The sequence below is a fragment of the Delphinus delphis genome, chromosome 5 (genome assembly GCF_949987515.2).
Source record: "Delphinus delphis chromosome 5, mDelDel1.2, whole genome shotgun sequence".
NCBI classification, from domain to species: Eukaryota; Metazoa; Chordata; class Mammalia; order Artiodactyla; family Delphinidae; genus Delphinus; species Delphinus delphis.
Window position 1 is genome coordinate 139,129,087 of NC_082687.1, and position 19,927 is coordinate 139,149,013.

Genomic DNA, 19,927 nt, shown 5'->3' on the forward strand with positions numbered 1-19,927 from the left:
GTATGGTCCTGGGGAGCTGTCCTACCAAGATATAAACACCCTCAAAAAAAAAAGAGATATAAACACCTCTAGTTTCTCGCAGTCCTTAAAACTAAGGACACACCCCGCTCGGGCCCCATCCACCTCAGATGCCAGACCGTTGCCCTGTCCCTGGTCCTCACCTGCACCCACGCCAGCCAGGCTGTCTCCACGTGAACCGCTCTGTCAGCAAAGTTGCTGAGACCTCACCTGCCGTATGAGCGGACGGTTCTCAGTTCCTCATTTTATTTTTGGCCACGCCGCGTGGCTTGCGGGATCTTAGCTCCCGGACCAGGGATTGAACCCATGCCCCTTGCAGTGGAGGTGTGGAGTTTTAACCCCTGGACCGCCAGGGAAGTCCCCTCAATTCCTCATTTTATTTTACCTCGAACCCCATTCAACACACATGTTCACTCTCTCCTTCTTGAAATTCTTTCTTTATTGGCTTCGTGGACACTGACCCCGCCCCAGCCCCCCAGCATACACACAAGCACCCTGCCTTGCAAGCCCGCTCTTCCCACAGCCTTCCCCACCTCAGTGACGCTCACTGCATCCTTTCACTGTTCAGCTGCAAACCCCAAGTTGTTCCTTATGTCACTGGATTGCTTCACCTCACATCCAGTGCATCAGCCAATCCTACCTTCAAAGCAGATCCAGAACCAACCATTTGTCCCGGATCCCACTGCCTGGGCCCTCGCTCCCTCCCCTTGCACTGAAGTAGCGCACCAGCCTCCTGGCTCTGCTGCAGCACAACACAGCCCTCCACACGGGCACCTGAGAGAGCCTCTGAAAATGCAAGTGGAAGGTTTCAGCTCTGCACAACACCCTGCAGGAGCTCCCCACTTACTCAGAATGGAAGTGAGAACCCCTTCAATGTCCAAAAGGCCCTCAGCCCTCAGCCCTCATCTCCTTCTGCCTTCTGCCAGTTCCAGCCACTCGGGCCCCCGGTCACTCCTTGACTGTGCAGGCACATCCCCACCACAAGACTCTGCGTCTGCCACAAGGCTCCCTCCCAGGCCAACCTGCCCCAGTGGCCCTCGCCCACCTGCATCCTGGTTGAGCCTCTTCCTAAGGTGCCCATCACTATCTGACATCTGTCGTTGCTTTCCTCTCTCCCCCGCTCTGGATGATAAGCTCCACGAGGGCAGAGCTCTCCTCCTGCTGTGTCTCTAGTCCTTCCAACAGCCCCTGGCCAAACAGGAACTTAGTGAAAAAAATTCAGCACTTGCTGAATAAGTAAATCTATGAAAGATTTTGACTTACATGGTTGCATCTGTGGGTGTTGCTAATGGTGATAGTCAGGGTTCTAATGAAAAGGAACACACAGTCAAAGACTGCTGTAGTGCACACCACGGGGACATCAGGCGCGATGGAAACACACACACAGCATGAGAGATGTTAGCAGCTGCTAAGCGGCTTACCTTTTTTATATGATGGAACATTCTCCTGCAACAACTTGCTAAGCTGTACTGTATTTAAATGTAAAAATCTCAGTTGTTCCCTCATTGGCTTTCCTTCTATAACTGGGAATATAAGATTGCCGACGCTGCTCTTTGGAATCGGCAGACCAAGCCCTATCGATAGTGTTGCAGCCAAATCAGTCTGTTGAATATACTTTGGACGTCTGACGTCACCTAGAAAAAAGAAGACAGCTTGAGTGACAGGCCCTAGGACACATGTGATGGTGGTCACTCCTCAATTTGACCTTCTACAAGTAACGTAAGTCAAATCACCCATCTCTTCAAACCGTCCTGTGTAGATTCAGACGGAAACCACATCGTTGTTTTTCACGTCAGTAAAAACACTGCATCCTCATTTTTTGCGGAGCCTGGTGCGTCCCTAAAAAGCAGCACACAATACGCGGGAGAGGCACTAACGCAGGAAACTCAACACCGCGCGTTTCACAGCGTGGGGTGGATGCCGAGGGATGTTCACTTTGGTGAGGTCAATGGTCACCCTGCTGAACGAGGGTGAGGGTGGATCTCTGGCGGCCCTGCTCCGCTGCAGTCAGAGCAGTCCACGCAGCCCCACAGGGAAGCTGATGCAGACTTCTCCACGCATCCTGAGCAGCAGCAGGTGCCTCTACTGGGGAGAGCAGAACAAGGCTGGGTCCAGCCGGGCCAAGTTCCATAACCAACTCTGACAAGCGAGACACCGCCTACCAACAAGTCCAAGGCCAGCAGTGGCTGGCCAGCCTCCGAATTCCTGCCAGGAGAACGGGTGTGACGTCAGGACACTGGGCTCAGGCTCCTGCTGTGCCACCATCCAGTGGGAGGCTTTGGATAAGAAACTCAGAATTTTGTCATCTGTAAAGAGAGCATCTGGCCCACAGACCTCAGAAGCTACAGTGCAGGTCTTGGGGGCTGGGGGGTCACCAGGAGAGTCTACCCGGGACAGGCAGTGCCAGTCAAGTCTCTTAGACACTCTAGTGTGAGTTTATAAAGCTTTTGCTTTGATTGTGGCAATTTCTGGTTGTATACAATTTTTCTTTTTAATTTGATGAGATGTATTAACCTTTTCTTGACCAACCATTCACTGATGGCTTCCGGGTTCACTCAGAAGAACATTTCCACCCAACATTATTATTTGTTTCCTTCTAGAATTTTCTTACATTAGGTGCTTTGATCTGAAACAAAACAAAACCCAAAACAAAAACCCCACCTTAAATTGCTTTTGCTCTGATATTAGCGATGGTGCTGGTCTTGTGCTGAGACCACTGAGGGCCTCACACGATACTCCGTCAGATCCGAGGGTACTGACAATCGGGATTCTAAGCTCGGGAGGAAGACAGCACAGGTGAAAGATCTCAGGAGGTAATTTTACAGCAGTGAAGCGAAGGGCGAGTTATCAATACGAACTCAAGATCAATTTTATTTTAAAGAGATTTCCTCACTTTGTACAGAAATGAGTAAGCCAGTATGCATGAGCACTGCTAGCTGTGAGACGGTGGTCCTCAAAGACCCCTTTCCACTGAAAGGAACCAGGGCATCTTGGAGAAGCAGCTGATTTCAGGTCCAGGGAAGGGCTTGTGCACAAGCGGCTGGGACACCTGCTCAGACTAGACAGCAACAGAGCCCTCAGAGATACTAAGGCCTCTGGGACTGTAAGGTCAGAAGGACTCAGGAGGTCATCTGAAGATGTTCCCAGTTCCCAAAGATGGGACAAATGGAATATTAGATAATATTAAATAGTATCTATAGTGAATTGAAACAAGCTTAAATCCATGAGTTCAAAATGTCCCAAAAATAAAAATAAAAACTAATTGGTCATAGTTGAAGCACGCTAGTGAACTCATAGTGAACTAATTCACTGATTTGAAACTGGGAATTAATTGGGAAGAATAAGCCGTCAGTGACCTCCTCTCTCTTATATAAATGGTAGTGCTGGGTAACCAAAAAGTAGATGGGGGAAGATTCTCTTTACTGAATTATTTTGGCTAATTAGTGAAAAAAAAAAAAAAAAAGGACTTACAGAATTAAAACATCACTATTTGTAAACTCTAGTGAATTAGTGGCCCTAGGTGGGCATCAGTGGCTACTGACATCACCACACAGCAGACAAGTCGGACACTCTGTGCCTCCTGCTAGCAAGAGTCTGGTCCAAACCAACCGAACCAACAGGATCTGAATCTGCTCATGACTCCAGGTCAGGCGGGATTTACCGGATGAGCAAAGGACATGTTAGCAGACAATGCAGAGAGAGACTCCACAGGACAACCGACCAGGTTCTTCAACAGATAATCATAATAAAAGAGGATGGGGATGGAGACATATAAATTAAAAGAGACTTAGAGACGTATCAACAAGAACTGACATTACTTTAAAAAGAATGTGGGGAATTCAAGCCTACGGATGCTCTTGAAAACTATGAAGGTTTTGGAGGTAAGCAACTAAGAGGAAGCTGGAGCTTCATGAGAGCAACAGGTTAAACCACAGGCCAGCTGGAAGTTTACCAGAGAGGATCAGGGAGAAAAGACAGCTAAGAAGGGCTCCCCTGGCATCAGAAGAGACTCAAAGACTGGCCTCGAAATGATTTCTGCAAAGTGGCCCAAATAGGATGAGACCAGACTGCAGAGCACATTGATTATAAATTGTCGAAAACGAGACAGCAATCATCCTGCAATGAGGGGAGCCAACAGCTGGGTGGGTGTGGCAGCAAGAGAGGCAACAACTTAGAGCCGCCACAGAAAGTGACCGTCACAGAGCTCCGCTGGCTCCCAGGGCGCGGCGCCCTCACGGGAACGACAGCAGACTTTACAAGTGGGGGTCAAGGCTTCCCTGGAGCAGTCCAGCCAAGGTACTCAACAAACCAACACGCAAACAATGACGACAGGCCCTTGGAGGGGAGGGGAACAGTAGCTAGAGTTACTGCAATATAGTATTTAATGTTCAGTTTTCATCAAAAACTCCAAGCAATTATGCCAAGAAACAGGAAAGTACAATTCAAAGAGAAGAAAAAGCAGGCAACAGAATCTTCCTGGGAAGGGCCCAGATGTCAGAGTTAACAGACAAAGTCTTCGAAGCAGTCATCGTAAATGTGTTCAAAGGACTAAAGGAAACTATGCGTAAAGAAGTAAAGGAAGGTGTGATGGCAGTGTGCCATCCAATAGAGGTTATCAACAGAGCGGCAGGAATTATAAAGAAGAACCAGAGGGAAACTCTGAAGTTGAGAAATATAATAACTAAAATGAAATATTCACTGTAAAGGCTCAACAGGAGATTTTCAACTGGCAGAAGAATCAGCAAATTTAAAGACAGACTGATAAAAATTATGCAACCTGAGAAACAGACAAAAAATCTTCCAAATTTGATGGGAAACATCAAATTGACACATCTAAGAAGCTCGATGAACTCCAAGTTGGACAAACACAAACTAACGGACATAATAAAAATGTTGAAAGACAAGGAGGGAAAGAAGGGAACCTAATTAGATTAATGATTGATTTCTCATCAGAAACCACAGAGGCCAGAAGGCAGTAGGACAGCACATACAAAGAGCTGAAAGAAAAAGACCAGTCAACCAAGAATCCTACATCCAGCAAAATGACCTTTCAAAAAGTCAAGGTGGGGCTTTCCCTGGTGGCACAGTGGTCGGGAGTCCGCCTGCCGATGCAGGGGACACGGGTTCGTGCCCCGGTCCGGGAAGATCCCACATGCCGCAGAGCGGCTGGGCCCGTGAGCCATGGCCGCTGAGCCTGCGCGTCCGGAGCCTGTGCTCCGCAACGGGAGAGGCCACAACAGTGAGAGGCCCGCGTACCGCAAAAAAAAAAAAAAAAAAAAAGTCAAGGTGAAATGAAGACATCCACAGACTAAAAAAGCAAAAACGACAGTTCATCGCTAGCAAACCTGCCTTACGAGAAACCCTGAAGGAAGCTCTTCAGGCTGAAAGCTAGTGACTCCAGATGGTAATCTGATCCAGTTTAAAAAAAAAAAAAAGCAAAGAGTACCAGAAATTGTAACATAGTTATAAAAGACAGCATGAATACATTTTTTCTCTTAAATTCCAAAGCAATTATATAGAACCATATATATGTGTATATAAAACCACACGTGTGTGCGTGTGTGCGTGTGTGTGTGTGTGTGCGTGTGTGTCTATATATGTTGTCAGCCTACAACATATAGAAATGGAATGTATCTGACAACAACAGCACAGGTGAAGAGTAGCGAAGCTGTACTAGAGAAAGAAAATGACACCATAAGAAAATACATGTCCACACAGAAACTTGTTCATAAACGTTATCTACAGCATCATTCATAATAGCCAAAAAGTAGCAACAACCCAAATATCCATCACCTGATGGACGGATGGATGGACAAATGTGGTGCATCTGTACAATGGAATATTATTCAGCAACAGAAAGGAATGAGGTCCTGACAACTGCTACAATGTGGATGAACCTTGAAAACATTACCCTAGCGAAAGAAGTTGGTCACACAGACCATTTACTACATGGTCCATTTATTAAAAGACCATTTAGACACTACATTTATTACATGGAATGCCCAGAAGAGGCAACTCTGTAGACAGGTAGATGAGTGATTGCCGGTGGCTGGGGTGGGTGTGTTACTGGGTTGGGGGAAGTGGTGGTGACCACTAAAGAGGTGATATGTCCCAAAATTGACAATGACGATGGCTAACCAACTCTGAATGAACTAAAAGGCTCAAAAAATAAGCGTGATGACAAGACAGTATAACTACCCTTAAAGCAAACAAACAAGTAAACAAAATAAGAAAGAGCTCAGACTCACTGTTGGCACTGAGGTCAGCCGCGTGAGTAGCCCATGCAGGCAGTTCCTATGCACAGCCGCCCTGGCCCTTCCTATCTGAAGATGTGTCAGGCCTCCCAGGGAGGAGATCCTTAAATACCCATCTGAGCAATGAAACATCAGCACTTTAGTTAAAAATAACCCTAACATTCCTGTAATAAAAGCATGTCAGCTTAGTTGTCTCTTCTCCCCCCAGGCTATAAGCTCCCTGTCTGTAGTGCCGGCACAGCGCCTAGCCTACCGTGGGCGCTCAGTACCCCTCTGCTGCATGGGTGGACAGATGGATGTGTTTCTGGCCTGGGGCTCTCACTGAGGTAGAGGAGCCCCACGGGACCCTGCTTTGGGCGTGCAGAGCGGGAAAGCTGGGTGTATGGAGGCCAGTGCTCTGATGGGCACTGCGTGCACTCACTGGAAGGCAGGCTCCAGCTGGGCACCCAGGAAAGGCTCAGGTTACAAGAGCCAAAAACTTATACCTTAGGAGGTCAGACACCCAAAGAGGCAGTGCTGTAAAAAGACAAAAGGAAACAGGTGGAGCTTCTTCCCCAACCAACCCCTACTCAAGTGGAAGACTCATTCACTCCATAAATATTTTCAGCGTCCACCAAATGCCAGGCAATGTTGAGACCCAAGGCATACAGTGATGAATAAAACAGACTCTGCTCTGCCCAAGTGTAGCGCACAGCAAGGAGAGAATTGGACGCAACCACACGATTCAGGCTGTGATTACAAACCACGCGAAGGATGACGGCAGAATACACGAGCACTGTGAGACGACCGGAAGGAAGGTGGTTTGGATTTTTGGCTGAGACCAAGGACGAGCGTATGAGCAGGCTGAGGGGCTGAGGAGCACGGGGTCGGGTGCGTGAGGAAGAGTTATCACTTGGAGGACCTGCGGGAGAGGTCAGGATTCAGCGAGTAGTGAAGGATGTGGCTCAACACAAAGCCGTGAGGGAGGCGAGAAGTCTCACGCGGGAGTTTTACTGTATCCGAGGTTCAGCTACTGAAAGGTGGCACATGTGGGCGCTGGGAGCCGGGCGTTTGGGCTCATGCGAGGAGCAGGGAGGGCAGATCGAGGTGGACGCCCACGTTTCCAACTTGAAGAGCCGCGTGAATGGCGCCATCTGTTGACGGGGAAACAGGGAGGGCAGATTGCAGGTGAAGTCACGTTTGCTCTGCCTGTGGAAGATCCAGGCGGAGGCATCAGCAGGCAGTGGAGTAGACAGTCTGGAGGTTGGAAAAGGGGAGACAGCTGGAGGGATAAATCTGACACGTGTGAGCCTATTCATGGCATTTAAAACCATGGGAGTGGATGAGATCATCTCAGGAGTGAACGCAGAATGAAACAAAGGCAGTCCAGAAAAAAGGCCAGGGCAAGGAGGCTAAGCCAGCAAAGACGACTGGACAGCAGAGGGAGAGGGAGAGGGAGACCAGAAACGTGGAGGTCCCAGGACTAGGGGTCAGCACTGCTGAGCGGTGCTGAAGGGTCACCCGAGAGAAGCCAGAGCGTCCAGTGTGGAAACAGCTGGTGAGCTGGCTGCCTGCGTGTGACGACGTGAGGGGGCAGAGGCTGTGCACAGGTCTGTGCTGGTCGAGGGCACCGGCGTGTCTGGGCTGGAGAGCTGCGCTGTGTCTGAGCGCTGAATGCGGGCCCTCAGTCCTACTCAGTCCTGCTCCTGTGGTTCTCGCTGACGTTGCTGTTCAACATATAGTCTCAGATAACGGATACTGCTTCTTAACTTAAAATTTTTATGTTTCTCTCAATTCATACGTGCACTTCAGATGTCTCGAAGCCACTGGCACTCTTTACTAACAGTTCCAGATATCGAGGCGGTGACATTCATGGCACACAATTCCCAAAAAGAACATTTGTATTTTAAGAATCGGCAAGAAACGTAAACTCCAAATCCTGACTGGCCCTTGTCCCATTATTTTTCATTCTCACATCGTTCAGGGTTCTTTTCCAAACTTACACAGCTTCCAAAAATGGTTAAATGGTTTTTAAAATTAAAATCAAACTACAGAAAGCAAAGAAATAAAGTACAGTTTTAAAGTGTTAAACATTCCCAAATTCTCACCAGGTTTCCTTTCAAATGCAGAGCTGATTAAGATCATAGCGGTGTTTACTTCCTCCACAGAAGAGGCTCCGTGACCTCCAGCTTCAGACATGCCATGATCACCACAAAGAACCAGCAGATTGGGTAACAGAGTCTCTCTCTCCTAGAAGGTAAAGGAAATACATTTCAGCTGAACCCAGCCTGGGGAGAAGATCATGTGTTCTCAGATTTCAGCTTTACTTTGTAAATAGTAGCTCTTCCTAAATTTTTCTTTTCTTTTCTATTTAACCTATGAGCTTATAGTCAGATCGAAGGGTCAACGTCGAGTAATGTCATAAATAAAACAAACGGAATCACATGGAGGTCACGGAGCACAGGAGGGTTGTGTTAGGCCTCTCAGGGCAGAGAATCAGGGCTTGGTTTCTGTCTTTGCCGTTTCCAAGCTATGGGCGCCTGGGCACATTGCTCTTCATGCCCTAGTCTCCTTATCTGTCAAACAGAGCTGCCCCTGGCCCCTGGGGCTCTGGCCAGTGGCTTTTGCTGCCCCTGCACGTACCTGACAGGCTCTGACTTGCCCTTGCTGCTTTTGCACCTGGAATACACCTTCACAGATGGCGCGGCGGCACCCCTGCCCTTCAAGTCTCAGCTCACGTCTCCCACGTCTTTAAGGACGACTGCTCTGACCACGCAGTTTAAAATTACAGCCTTTCTCTCAGATGTTGTGCCCTCCCCCTGCCCTACGTTCTGCTACGGCACCGATCACTGTCTAGAATACTTATGTGCTCATTGATTATGCTTCCTGTTCTTCCCTCCTGGCTCGAGATTAAGCTCCACAAATGCCCAGACAACAGCGACAGAGAAGGCCTCCAGGAAACATGAGCTGGATGAACAGGTCGAGATATTAAGAGCCGCTATTCTGCAGGGCTGCTGGGTACGGTGCCCGGCACACAGCACGTGCTCTGTAGGCGAAGGCTGCTTGAGTGATGGTAGGTATGAAGCTCACACAAGGTCACCCCAGTTCACTGTAGAAGCTACATTTCTTCTAGGAAACACTGGCACCTTGACATTCTAGGCCCACCTCTGAGAGCAGCGAGGTGTGGATCTTCATCAGGACGCTGTCCATCTCACTGAGCTTGCGCCCGATCAGCGGGCTGTTGGGCCCAGAAATGTGGCCGATGTGGTCCAGCCCAAGGTAGTGGAGGATTAACACATCCCAATCCCGCCTTTTTAATACTTTATCCAAATGTCTTGTAACATTATCATCCACCTTTAAAGGGAAAAAGAGTGCATATGAATAGCCTCCCTGATTTCCCTGGTGTTCACTCTTCGAGGAAAAGTGATATGGTCATTTAAAACCTACGGGCTCATTTTAGGTACTAGGACTCATGGGAGTTCGAAAAGACCAAAACCAAAACCAAAACCAAAACACCAAACAAAGCAGCCCCCAAAATAAAAACTGTCTTAAAAAATGTTTGCATTAGATTAAGCTTTCACTAATACTGTTTTTATGTCTCTAAGTTATGGATAGAACATATTATAACTTAAACAAACAAAGGCTGTTCTCACAAAACAATTCTTCAGGATCACTACCGGAGCTGAAACTAAAGCTGACCAGATAACCAAGTTAAATGGGTGTCAGGTTGTTATGAGGCAAGTGAGGGCTAAGGCAGTTAGCTAAGACAGGACAGTGCCCAGCGTTCAAGAAACCAGCGGGGTGAAGCTGGGGACGTCTGCCTGTGTCCTACGAGAAGGCTGTTTGGGGAAGAAGGAGGCACACACTCAGCAGTTCCCAGCCACACAGCCCCTGACAGAGCCACTAGCCAGGTCAGCCCTGACCCCTCCCTCCCCCTGGAGAGTCTACTACAAAGACAAGTGCTTCTGAGCCGTCACACACAGGGTGGGCAGTGACTGCTGTGTCTATACGGTCAGCTTTGGCAAAGGGTGTCGGTGTAACAGGACGGCAGGCGCTCCCCCGGGCCAAGCAAACGGGTCCATCCAACTCCAGCTCAGATGGTGCCTTTGCCCTGCGGGCCTCCCTGTGCCCCAGGGCCAACACGGAGCGGGGTGGGGGGGGTGTCTAATCTCCTTGCCGGAGGCTGCACACGCAGCACAGGGCCGATGCCCTCCGCAGCAGGTAGGCTCGCCCAGCTCATGTCTGCCCTCATGCTGCTGCCCTCGCAGGAGAACAGCAGCAAGGCAGGATCCCAGGCAGACCGTGGGGACCTCAGGCTCTGACTCGCAGACTCTGCCACCCCATTCTGTCCACTTGCGAAGGCCCCACTCACCTGTCGAAACTCCGGCTGAGCGGCTCCTCCTGGGAAGCCCTTCCCGACCCCCGGTACCCGTCAGTGGGTGCTCACCCGGTGGGCTTTGGGCTCAGAGAACTATGCTCGCACTTGCATTAGGGTTTATGGTCCTGGCTTGTAGCTGATTATGGGAGGGACAATTTTTTCAATCTCTCCACACGATCCTCAGTATATTGATAAAAGCCACATACAAAACAACATTGCCTCTCACTGTTAGAGGGTAGCAGGCTCTGTCTCATAGAATATATTTTTCTTAAAAACTGACCTCTGTATAATCTGATACAAAAAAAGAGGTTGTTCCGTCATATTCCACAAAATGCTTTGGGAATAACTTCACCCATGTTTCATCTCCGTAAAAGATGATTCTTTTCCCCGCTGCTTTTGCTCGTGTGATCACGTTGTCTTCCAGCAGTGTGGGAGAATTGAGGTTCCTGACGACATCGATGAAGCCGGGGAGGCTCCCCGTCATCAACGCCTGCAGAAGGAAGCATTCAGGGGTCAGACCACAGAGTCCAAGCACAGCATGGGAACAGGCACAGAAGGTGATTCCAACGAATGGAAGAGGCAAGCATAGAGCTAAAGCAACACCAGTGCTGAAGGTTGGGCCAGTATTAGGACAAAGGGGGAAAAGCTACACAGATCCTTGGCAAAACCAGCAAACTCAGTAAGTGAAGAACTGATCATATTTCAGCCGATGAGAGGACAAAGGAGAAGGCCGTGGGGTAGCTAGAGGGCTGTGGTCAAAAAAGCAGTGACGGATGATAAGAAATGAAACAAATGGCAAAGGGTGGTATGCACTCTGTATACCCAAACCCACCATCAGGTCCTCATCTAAGCTTCAGATCTGCTTCATGGGACAAGCAAACTCCGCACACTGATCCTGAAACCCAGTCATTCTACTGTCCACCCCCCCGCCCGAGAGAAAGAGCAGCCTCCCACACACCCAGGGAGGAAAGCGGTCCCTAAACAGGAACTCTGAGGAATCCTCACAGTAAACTCGCCCAGGGATGCTGGTGGGGCCACCTCCCCGCCCCACCCAGCACCGTAATTTCTTGGAGGAGCAGGTGGGTGCGACATGTCTTCACACCTTTCTGCTATAGAACTAAGTCAACCACCTCCCTCATTTTAGCAGAATCTAAATGGGTCGTGGGTCTCCATGATCTGGAGTTTGCTGACAACCTACAACACTGGCATCCAGGGACCTGTGCAATGAAAATAGAGGAATCTGGACAATGCTAACAAGTGTAATAATTTTGCCAAGACTTCTTTAACAGCAAAGTAACGCAAAAAATGAGTTAATCTTGGACTTTGAGAATGAGGAGCTTGGCAAACCCTCTCCCTGAAGAGCAACGATAAAACTGGATAAAACTGTCAAAAACAACCCCTTCAAGACTTTGAACTCAACGAAGATATACACAAATTGAAATGTTCTTATCCAAAACACGTCCGCATTTCGGTAAGAACTGAGAGTATCTGTGGTGTTTTAACCTGGGCTGCTCCCCTCCCGCACACCCAGTTCTGTGATGTGGCAGCCATGAGGACGCGGAGGGGCCTGCCCAATCCAGCACTCCACGGAGAAGCCCCATGCCAGGGACAAAGCGAAAACAGGGAAGGCCAACGTCACAGCTACCTGAGGCTTCAATGCTGGTTGTAGTAAGACACAGCAAAAAGGGGGTCTGCAAAGGGGGTCTGGGGAATGGGACAGATGCGGTAGGCTTCTGTGAGCTCCCACATGGTCCTGGAATCTGGAAGGCTGTGTGCACACACAGGGTGAGTGTACACTCAGGGGAGAACAGAGAGGGCCTAGTTGCCTGGTCCTTCCAGCTGAACACAGGCCCTGCTCAAACAAAGTGAGAGTCAGGGAAGACTCATAAACTGCCTGAAGAGTGGCTGACGGCTGGAGCCACACACAAAGACCCCCTGTAGAGAGTGGAGGCCACACCACAATGTGTTTAAGCACAACCTGTGACCAGTCATTGGCTCACCACTCAGCCATCCCGACCTGGCTGCCCCTCAGGAAGAGTGGCTTAAAAAAAACACCAGGAATTAAAAAAACACAACAAGCAGAGACATCAGTGAGCGTGTATTTCAGGACTTCAGGAGAGACAGACTCTCTAGAAGTAGCCTCAGCAAGTCAGCAAAACAGCGACAGCCACCAGCACTCCCGGGTGGGGATCAGGGCCCAGAGCCGAGGTGGGAGTCGCATGCATGTATATACTCGGTCAATCTCATCAAACTGTACTATGCTGTACTGTATGAAAATTCTACCTCAATGAAGTTATTTTTTTAAATGTGAGCCTTTCACCCCAAAATTCTACTTGCTAAAGGTAACCAGTTACTTTGGGTGAGTATCCTTTCATCCGTATATGTACAATCAGAAATACATAAAGTACGTTTTTTTTTTTTTTTTAACCAAAATGGTAACAAACTATAGATAGTTCTGCAACTTGCTTTTTTCACTTAATGACATATCATGAACCCCTTTCCACAGAAAACATACAGGTATTTCACCTTCTTTTTTAAAAACAGCTACAAAGTACTCCAGTGTTTGGATATACAATGTGTATATCCAAGACGAATTTAATGACAATTGTTTTATTTTTATTTTTGAAAGCAGAAAAGAGAATTTATTTTATGGATACTGAGTACCCACGAGCAGAGAGGAGAGATTTAACTTTTGGAAAGCTAACAGAAACTAAGGCTAGCCGCTCTCTCAGTCACTCAAAGGACACAGTCTCGCATGTGTCCCTTTTATTTCTCTGTATGTCTGTTTTCTTTTTGTCACTCTTCCTCTTTTTTTTTTTTCACATCTTTATTGGAGTATAATTGCTTTACAATGTTGTGTTAGTTTCTGATGTATAACGAAGTGAATCAGCTCTATGCGTACGTGTATCCCCATATCCCCTCCCTCTTGCGTCTCCCTCCCACCCTCTTTAATCCCACCCATGTAGATGGTTGCAAAGCACCGAGCTGATCTCCCTGTGCTATGCAGCTGCTTCCCACTAGCCATGTGTTTTACATTTCGTAGTGTACATATGTCAATGCTACTGTCCACTTCATCCCAGCTTACCCTTCCCCCTCCCCATGTCCTCAAGTCCATTCTCTATGTTTGTGTCTTTATTCCTGTCCTACCCCTAGGTTCATCAGAACCAGTTTTTTTTTTTTTTTAGATTTTTTAGACGTGCTACCATATGGTATTTGTTTTTCTCTTTCTGACTTACTTCACTCTGTATGACAGACTCTAGATCCATCCACCTCATTACAAATAGCTCAATTTCGTTTCTTTTTATGGCTGAGTAATATTCCATTGTATATCTGTGCCACATCTTCTTTATCCATTCCTCTGTCGATGGACACTTAGGTTGCTTCCATGTCCTGGCTATTGTAAATAGTGCTGCAATGAACACTGTGGTACATGACTCTTTTTGAATTATGGTTTTCTCAGGGTATATGCCCAGTAGTGGGATTGCTGGGTCACATGGTAGTTCTACTTTTAGTTTTTTAAGGAACCTCCATACTGTCCTCCATAGTGGCTGTACCAATGTACATTCCCACCAACAGTGCAGGAGGGTTCCCTTTTCTCCACACCCTCTCCAGCATTTACTGTTTGTAGATTTTTTGATGATGGCAATTCTGACCAGTGTGAGGTGATACCTCATTGTAGTTTTGACTTGCATTTCTCTAATGATTAGTGATGTTGGGCATCTTTTCATGTGTTTTTTGGCAATCTGTGTGTCTTCTTTGGAGAAATGTCTATTTAGGTCTTCTGCCCATTTTTTGGATTGGGTTGTTTGTTTTTTTGATATTGAGCTGCATGAGCTGCTTGTAAAATTTGGAGATTAATCCTTTGTCAGTTGCTTTGTTTGTAAATACTTTCTCCCATTCTGAGGGTTGTCTTTTGGTCTTGTTTACGGTTTCCTTTGCAGTGCAAAAGCTTTTAAGTTTCATTAGGTCTCATTTGTTTATTTTTGTTTTTATTTCCATTTCTCTAGGAGGTGGGTCAAAAAGGATCTTGCTGTGATTTATGTCATTGAGTGTTCTGCCTACGTTTTCCTCTATGAGTTTTATAGTGTCTGGCCTTACATTTAGGTCTTTAATCCATTTTGAGTTTATTTTTGTGTATGGTGTTAGAAAATGTTCTAACTTTATTCTTTCACATGTAGCTGTCCATTTTTCCCAGCACCACTTATTGAAGAGGTTTTCTTTTCTCCTTTGTATACTCTTGCCTCCTTTATCAAAGATAAGGTGACCTCATGTGCGTGGGTTTACCTCTGGACTTTCTATCCTGTTCCATTAATCTACATTTCTGTTTTTGTGCCAGTACCATACTGTCTTGATTACTGTAGCTTTGTAGTATAGTAGTCTGGGAGCCTGATTCCTCCAGCTGTTTTTGTTTCTCAAGATTGCTGTGTCTATTCGGAGTCTTTTGTGATTCCATACAAATTGTGCAATTTTTGTTCTAGTTCTGTGAAAAATGTAACGGCAATTGCTTTTAAAAAGCCTCCAGTGGAAGTGCCATTTGAGCTGAGGCGTGAAGGTGGAGTTTTGTCTAGGTGAGGTGAGGTGAGGCTTTCCAGGGCAAAACACAGCAAACTGCAAAAACCCCAAGGTGAAAGGGGGCAGCATACATGGGGAACGGAGCTAGGTGTGATCTGCGTGGATAAACACACAGGAAGAGGGAAATCGGCTCAGATGAGGGTGAAGAGGCAAACGGGGGAAGACCACGCACCCTGAGGCCTGGGTTAGGAGGCAGAGTGTAAGCCACTGGAGGACTGTTGGGACTAGAGCAGAGCAACGTGATCTGTTTGGACAGGTTCTGGGTGAGAAGTGCTGGGATAGTTTTACAGTCCAGGCTCACACCATAGCAGACTGGCCTACAGTGGGGGTAGTGGAGGTGCTGGCTGAGTCCAATTAGTCACATAAACAGTATACAGAGATCTGTTCACCTCATTTCTTGTGAGGAGTGTTATCATCAACCTTTCAATTTTTACAATGTGATAAGACTCTTTAGTTGCCTTTAATCTGATTACCAGTGCAGTTAAGAATCTTTTCCTATGCTTACTGGCATATTTCAATTTCTTTCTATGTGGATTTCTTTATATCCTTTGTCCAGTTGCTCCTGGATTGTTGCCCTTGATTGGATCCTCTTTACATATCATGGGGTTCACATCTTGTTAACTGTAAATAATTTTTCCATTTATTGTCTGTCAGTTGACTTTGTTTATAATGTCTCCCACCACTTGGGGTTGAGTCTACCCACCCTTTCCTCTGGGCTTTTATAAGGTACCTCCCTCCTCTTCACACTAGTTTGGGTTCACACGGACATTTTTAAGAAGGGCAGGGACTACCTGGTATCCCCTTCACCCCAGGAAACATGTAGGCAGCAAAAAAGTTGCAGCTGAGAGCCCAGGAATTTTGAGCGCTTGTCTGTCATCTCCTTGGAGGTTTCCCTGGGGTTGCTGTGGTCTTGGGAACAGCAGTTTCCTGACTTCTGAGAATTAAGGAGGGCTCTGCAGAGACTATTAAAAGAGAATTTGATCTGGTCACCTTATTCTGTGTAACACAGTGTTGCTGTATGACACAGTGTGACCAAGCAACGCTCTGGAACTAGGCAAACATAAGGTTATGCTCGGTTTCTGATGCCAGCTGTGAGATTTCACACTTCAAGCCTGTTTCCTCATCTGGGAAATGGAGAAGAGAGTGGCACCAACATCATGGAGCTTCCATGGGGCTGTGGTAAGAGTGTACAAGACAGTGCCTGCACCACGGGTGCACCACAGCCAGTGGTAACTGCCGCTGTTACAACTATAAATTCCCAGGAAAAGGAAAGGCATTCAAAAATCAGTTACAATGTTTTAGAAGGAAGCTGCTGCAGCATCTTAACATGTGAACATGCTACTAGAGACATTAGTCTTGAAATTTTAAAACTGGTGTCTCGTGGCAATTGTATCAGCACCTCCAGATGAACTAAGTCCCTTCCTAGGTGGAGGCAGGGCAGGGGACACACTCCTTAGCCAACACTACCTGATCCTATCAAATTCCAGAGCAAGGTAACCCTAACTCCAGGATGGACTTCCTGTATACTAGCTCCTCCCTGATAGAGAATGAGGAGCAAGAACCTGCAAAGGATCCAAAACAAAACACTGGTTTGGTAAAATGAAACCAAAGGGAGGGCCACACCGGCCAATGTGCAAGACTGAACAGAACCTGGAGCCACCACGCTCACTTACATTTTTTCTTACAAATCTGCCCAGATTCCTAACAACTCTTTTCTTATCAGAACAAAGGAGGAATGGGTTCCTCCCACACTTCTGACAGGACAGGTAAAGAAAGCAGTGATCCTGGTGGTCAGGAGCCTGGATGCCTTGCTTCCAGCTTCCACAGGACTTGTTTCAGCAGAACGACTGCACCCCTAAAGGCTGTTCCCAAGCATCCTGACTACAGGTGGCCTCCCCGACTCCCCATCACTCTCCATCACATTCTCCTCCTCAATTTCTTCCGTAGCATTTATCACCTCCTGAAACAATTTTGATTATTTATTTGTATACTTACATATTTTCTGTCCCCTCAATTAGAAAGTAAGCTTCATGAGGACAGGACAGTTGCTGTCTTGTTTTTTCACTGAATCCCTCTTATCTAGAACAGCACACAGTACATATAGATCCTCAATAAATATTGAATGAAGGCCAAACCACATCCAAAAGAGGCAGAGAGAATGGGAAACTCAAGAAAAAAAAGTCAGTAAAAGATGCGGCATGAACCCCTTCAATCCCAGACTGCTTTACTCACCCAGTAAACATTTGCTGAGTAACTACTAATGCTGCCCCCAAGCTTTAAATCAAGAAGTGACACCTTCTCACCAACTAATAAGGTGTCACACGATCATCCACAGATGTAAGGTTCAGCCAGAGACTTCTACACCATACCGGCCTGCAGTATATTCACAAACTTTTAAGGTCCTCTGTCCTTTTCTGATCCCACTTCTTTACTCAACCTTCGGGTCTAAGTGTGAATGCAATTTCCTCAGACAGGCTTTTCTGAACCACCCCAGTCTAAACTGAGCCCCCAACCAGCACTGAACATCACGCTCTGTTCTTTTTCATTATGCATTAATCACACTTTGTAACTGCACATTTACTTGTACGTTCATTTGTTTAACGGCTACGTCTCTCATTAGAGACTGAAAGTTCCATGAAGGCAGAGATGTTATTTTCAAAAAAAAACTTGTTTTTGAGCAAATCAATAAAGCTTTACTCTTCTCTTTCCCCACAGTTTTTAAGTAAAGCAGTAAAGCATATGTACTTCAAAGGCACTCCCACTAGCCTGAACACCTGAAGGCGGTTTATAGAGTAAAAACAGGTATCTGTGAGGCCAGATCATGTTGGTTTGGTCACTGTGTATACTAAAATTTTGTACAAGTTATTTAACTTATCTGAATTTGCTTCCTCATTCATAAAGTCAAGTGACTGAACTAGATAACCCTAGAGGCTCCTCCCAGAATTCTAACTGACCCCCTGATGATTAAAGAAGATAGCAGGTTAGCAAGGAGCATGGTATCTCTTGGATTAGATTGGCCTAGATGATCTGGCTCTAAATGTTATGCTTCCCATGAAGCATGAGCTGTTGGCTACCTTTACAGAGGGCATAAATCATGGGTCTTAGTTCCATCCTATCTGGGAGGCTTTTTCAGCATTCTATTGCCCCAGCCAAGTTGACAGCACCAAACTAATTTCCACTTAGTTAAAACTGGGACTCCAAGTAACAGACTACAGAGAGCCCCTCTAAACCTCTGAAAGAGCCAAACCATGACCTATAATACGTTCAGTCAAACTCTTTACCTTGATTCGAGGCATAGTAACTGTAGGTGGCTTTGCTTCAGCCACAAAACTGTGAGATGATCCTTTTTCCACAAGATAAGTTGTGTAGGGCATAAATTTCACACCCTTTGACCCAAACACAAAGTCATCTCTCAAGGCGTCTATCAGCATAATAACAACTTTACTGAAGAGAGGTGGTGGGAGCTTGGTCCAGTTGGAAATGGCTCCTAAGAGTGTTTGAAAAAGAAAAAGAAAATTGAATTTAACCTTTATTTAGCATTCAAGCACCTTATAATCTAGTTTCTGCTTACTTCTCCAGCACATACTCTGTCACACCTACATATCCTGAGCCAAAGAAAAAGGCCTGTTCTTGGGAAACAACGCTGGGATCAGGGGGTGGGCAACAAGTAAGCTCAGGGAGCCCTAATATTATGTAGTGAATTCCCCTTAGCATGATGGGGAGTACTGGCACAGAGGAGTCCCTTCGTGAGTATCCTGGAATGGGACATTAGGGAGATTGCCCTAAAACACAGTGTTGCAGGTAGGGGATGGGCGAGCATTTACAAACTGTCTTTCCATGGTTAGTAGCTGGTATTGTGTGGATTTGATCCAAAACGTGAGTTCCTTTACCTAAGATATACTGTTGGGTAGGTGAGGGCCAGGGAGGGGCCTAGGCAGGGAGGTCTTAACTACTGGAAAAAACGGGGTCTTAGAGGAATGCCATAGAAGAAAACACGAGAGGTCGGCAGCAATCTTATCTGTTGTGTCTTCCTGAGCAAAAAGGGTGCCTGGAACAGGCAGTGACCCAAACATCTGCTCAGGTAAGGGGGTTGGGGTGTCACTGGATGAGTAGAGCTGGGGAGACGCTTACTCTTTACGGGTATGGAGATCTTACTTTGCGGTGACCAGGGAGGAGGCTCTTAGTAGGGCTGGTAGTGGTGCTTGCCACAAACTTGTAGGATACATAAAAGGAGGCTGGAACGGTAAGAAGGGGACCCTAGGGGGTGGGGACCAGAATGGAAGAGACCACCCGGGAGCCGCGGGAAGATGTCCAAGAGGCGAGGCTCATAAAGAGGGTCCTCCGGGAAGAGTGGGGCCCGGGGAGCAGAGACGCCCGGGGAGCGGTCCATACCAGCCGAGGGTTCGGGCGCTGGGGACTCTGTTTGGTGCTCCGTCCCGGAAAAGGAACAAACGGGAGCCGGGAAGAATCCTCGGAGGAAGAGCGCGACCCCGAGCACCTCGATCACTACGCAGCAGGCGGCGAAGGTCCCGGAGCCCAGCCGCATCGTGCCCACCCGCCCGGCCGGGATCCGGGTTCCCGGACTCCAAGTCACGTCTCGCCCAAAAGCACCGGCTTCCGCCTCCAGGGAGCCGCCTCCGAGCAAGCGCGAACGGGAGGTCAGGACAGGTGCCCGGCGTTCCCGCGTCTGCCGTCGCGCCGGAAATACGCGCCAGGGTCCGGGCGC

At 47.4% G+C, this 19,927-nt stretch overlaps 1 protein-coding gene across 3 annotated transcripts in view; it reads right to left on the minus strand.

The window, feature by feature from the left end:
- Positions 1–19,864, minus strand: part of PIGG (phosphatidylinositol glycan anchor biosynthesis class G (EMM blood group)) — a 40,914-nt gene extending 21,050 nt beyond the window's left edge. For 2 of the 3 annotated variants that reach the window (XM_060013150.1, XM_060013149.1), the window contains exons 1-6: positions 19,594–19,864; positions 18,483–18,688; positions 10,910–11,119; positions 9,417–9,605; positions 8,360–8,501; positions 1,440–1,652 (exon numbers count right to left, since the gene is read on the minus strand). In XM_060013150.1, coding sequence (XP_059869133.1) covers positions 1,440–1,652; positions 8,360–8,501; positions 9,417–9,605; positions 10,910–11,119; positions 18,483–18,688; positions 19,594–19,747 — 1,114 coding nt within the window. In that variant the 5' untranslated portion in view covers positions 19,748–19,864. Of the gene's footprint in view, positions 1–1,125; positions 1,207–1,281; positions 1,325–1,439; positions 1,653–8,359; positions 8,502–9,416; positions 9,606–10,909; positions 11,120–18,482; positions 18,689–19,593 lie in introns of those variants that run through there. The other variant, XM_060013152.1, reaches the window with a different exon arrangement.
- Between the last annotated feature and the right edge of the window lie 63 nt (positions 19,865–19,927).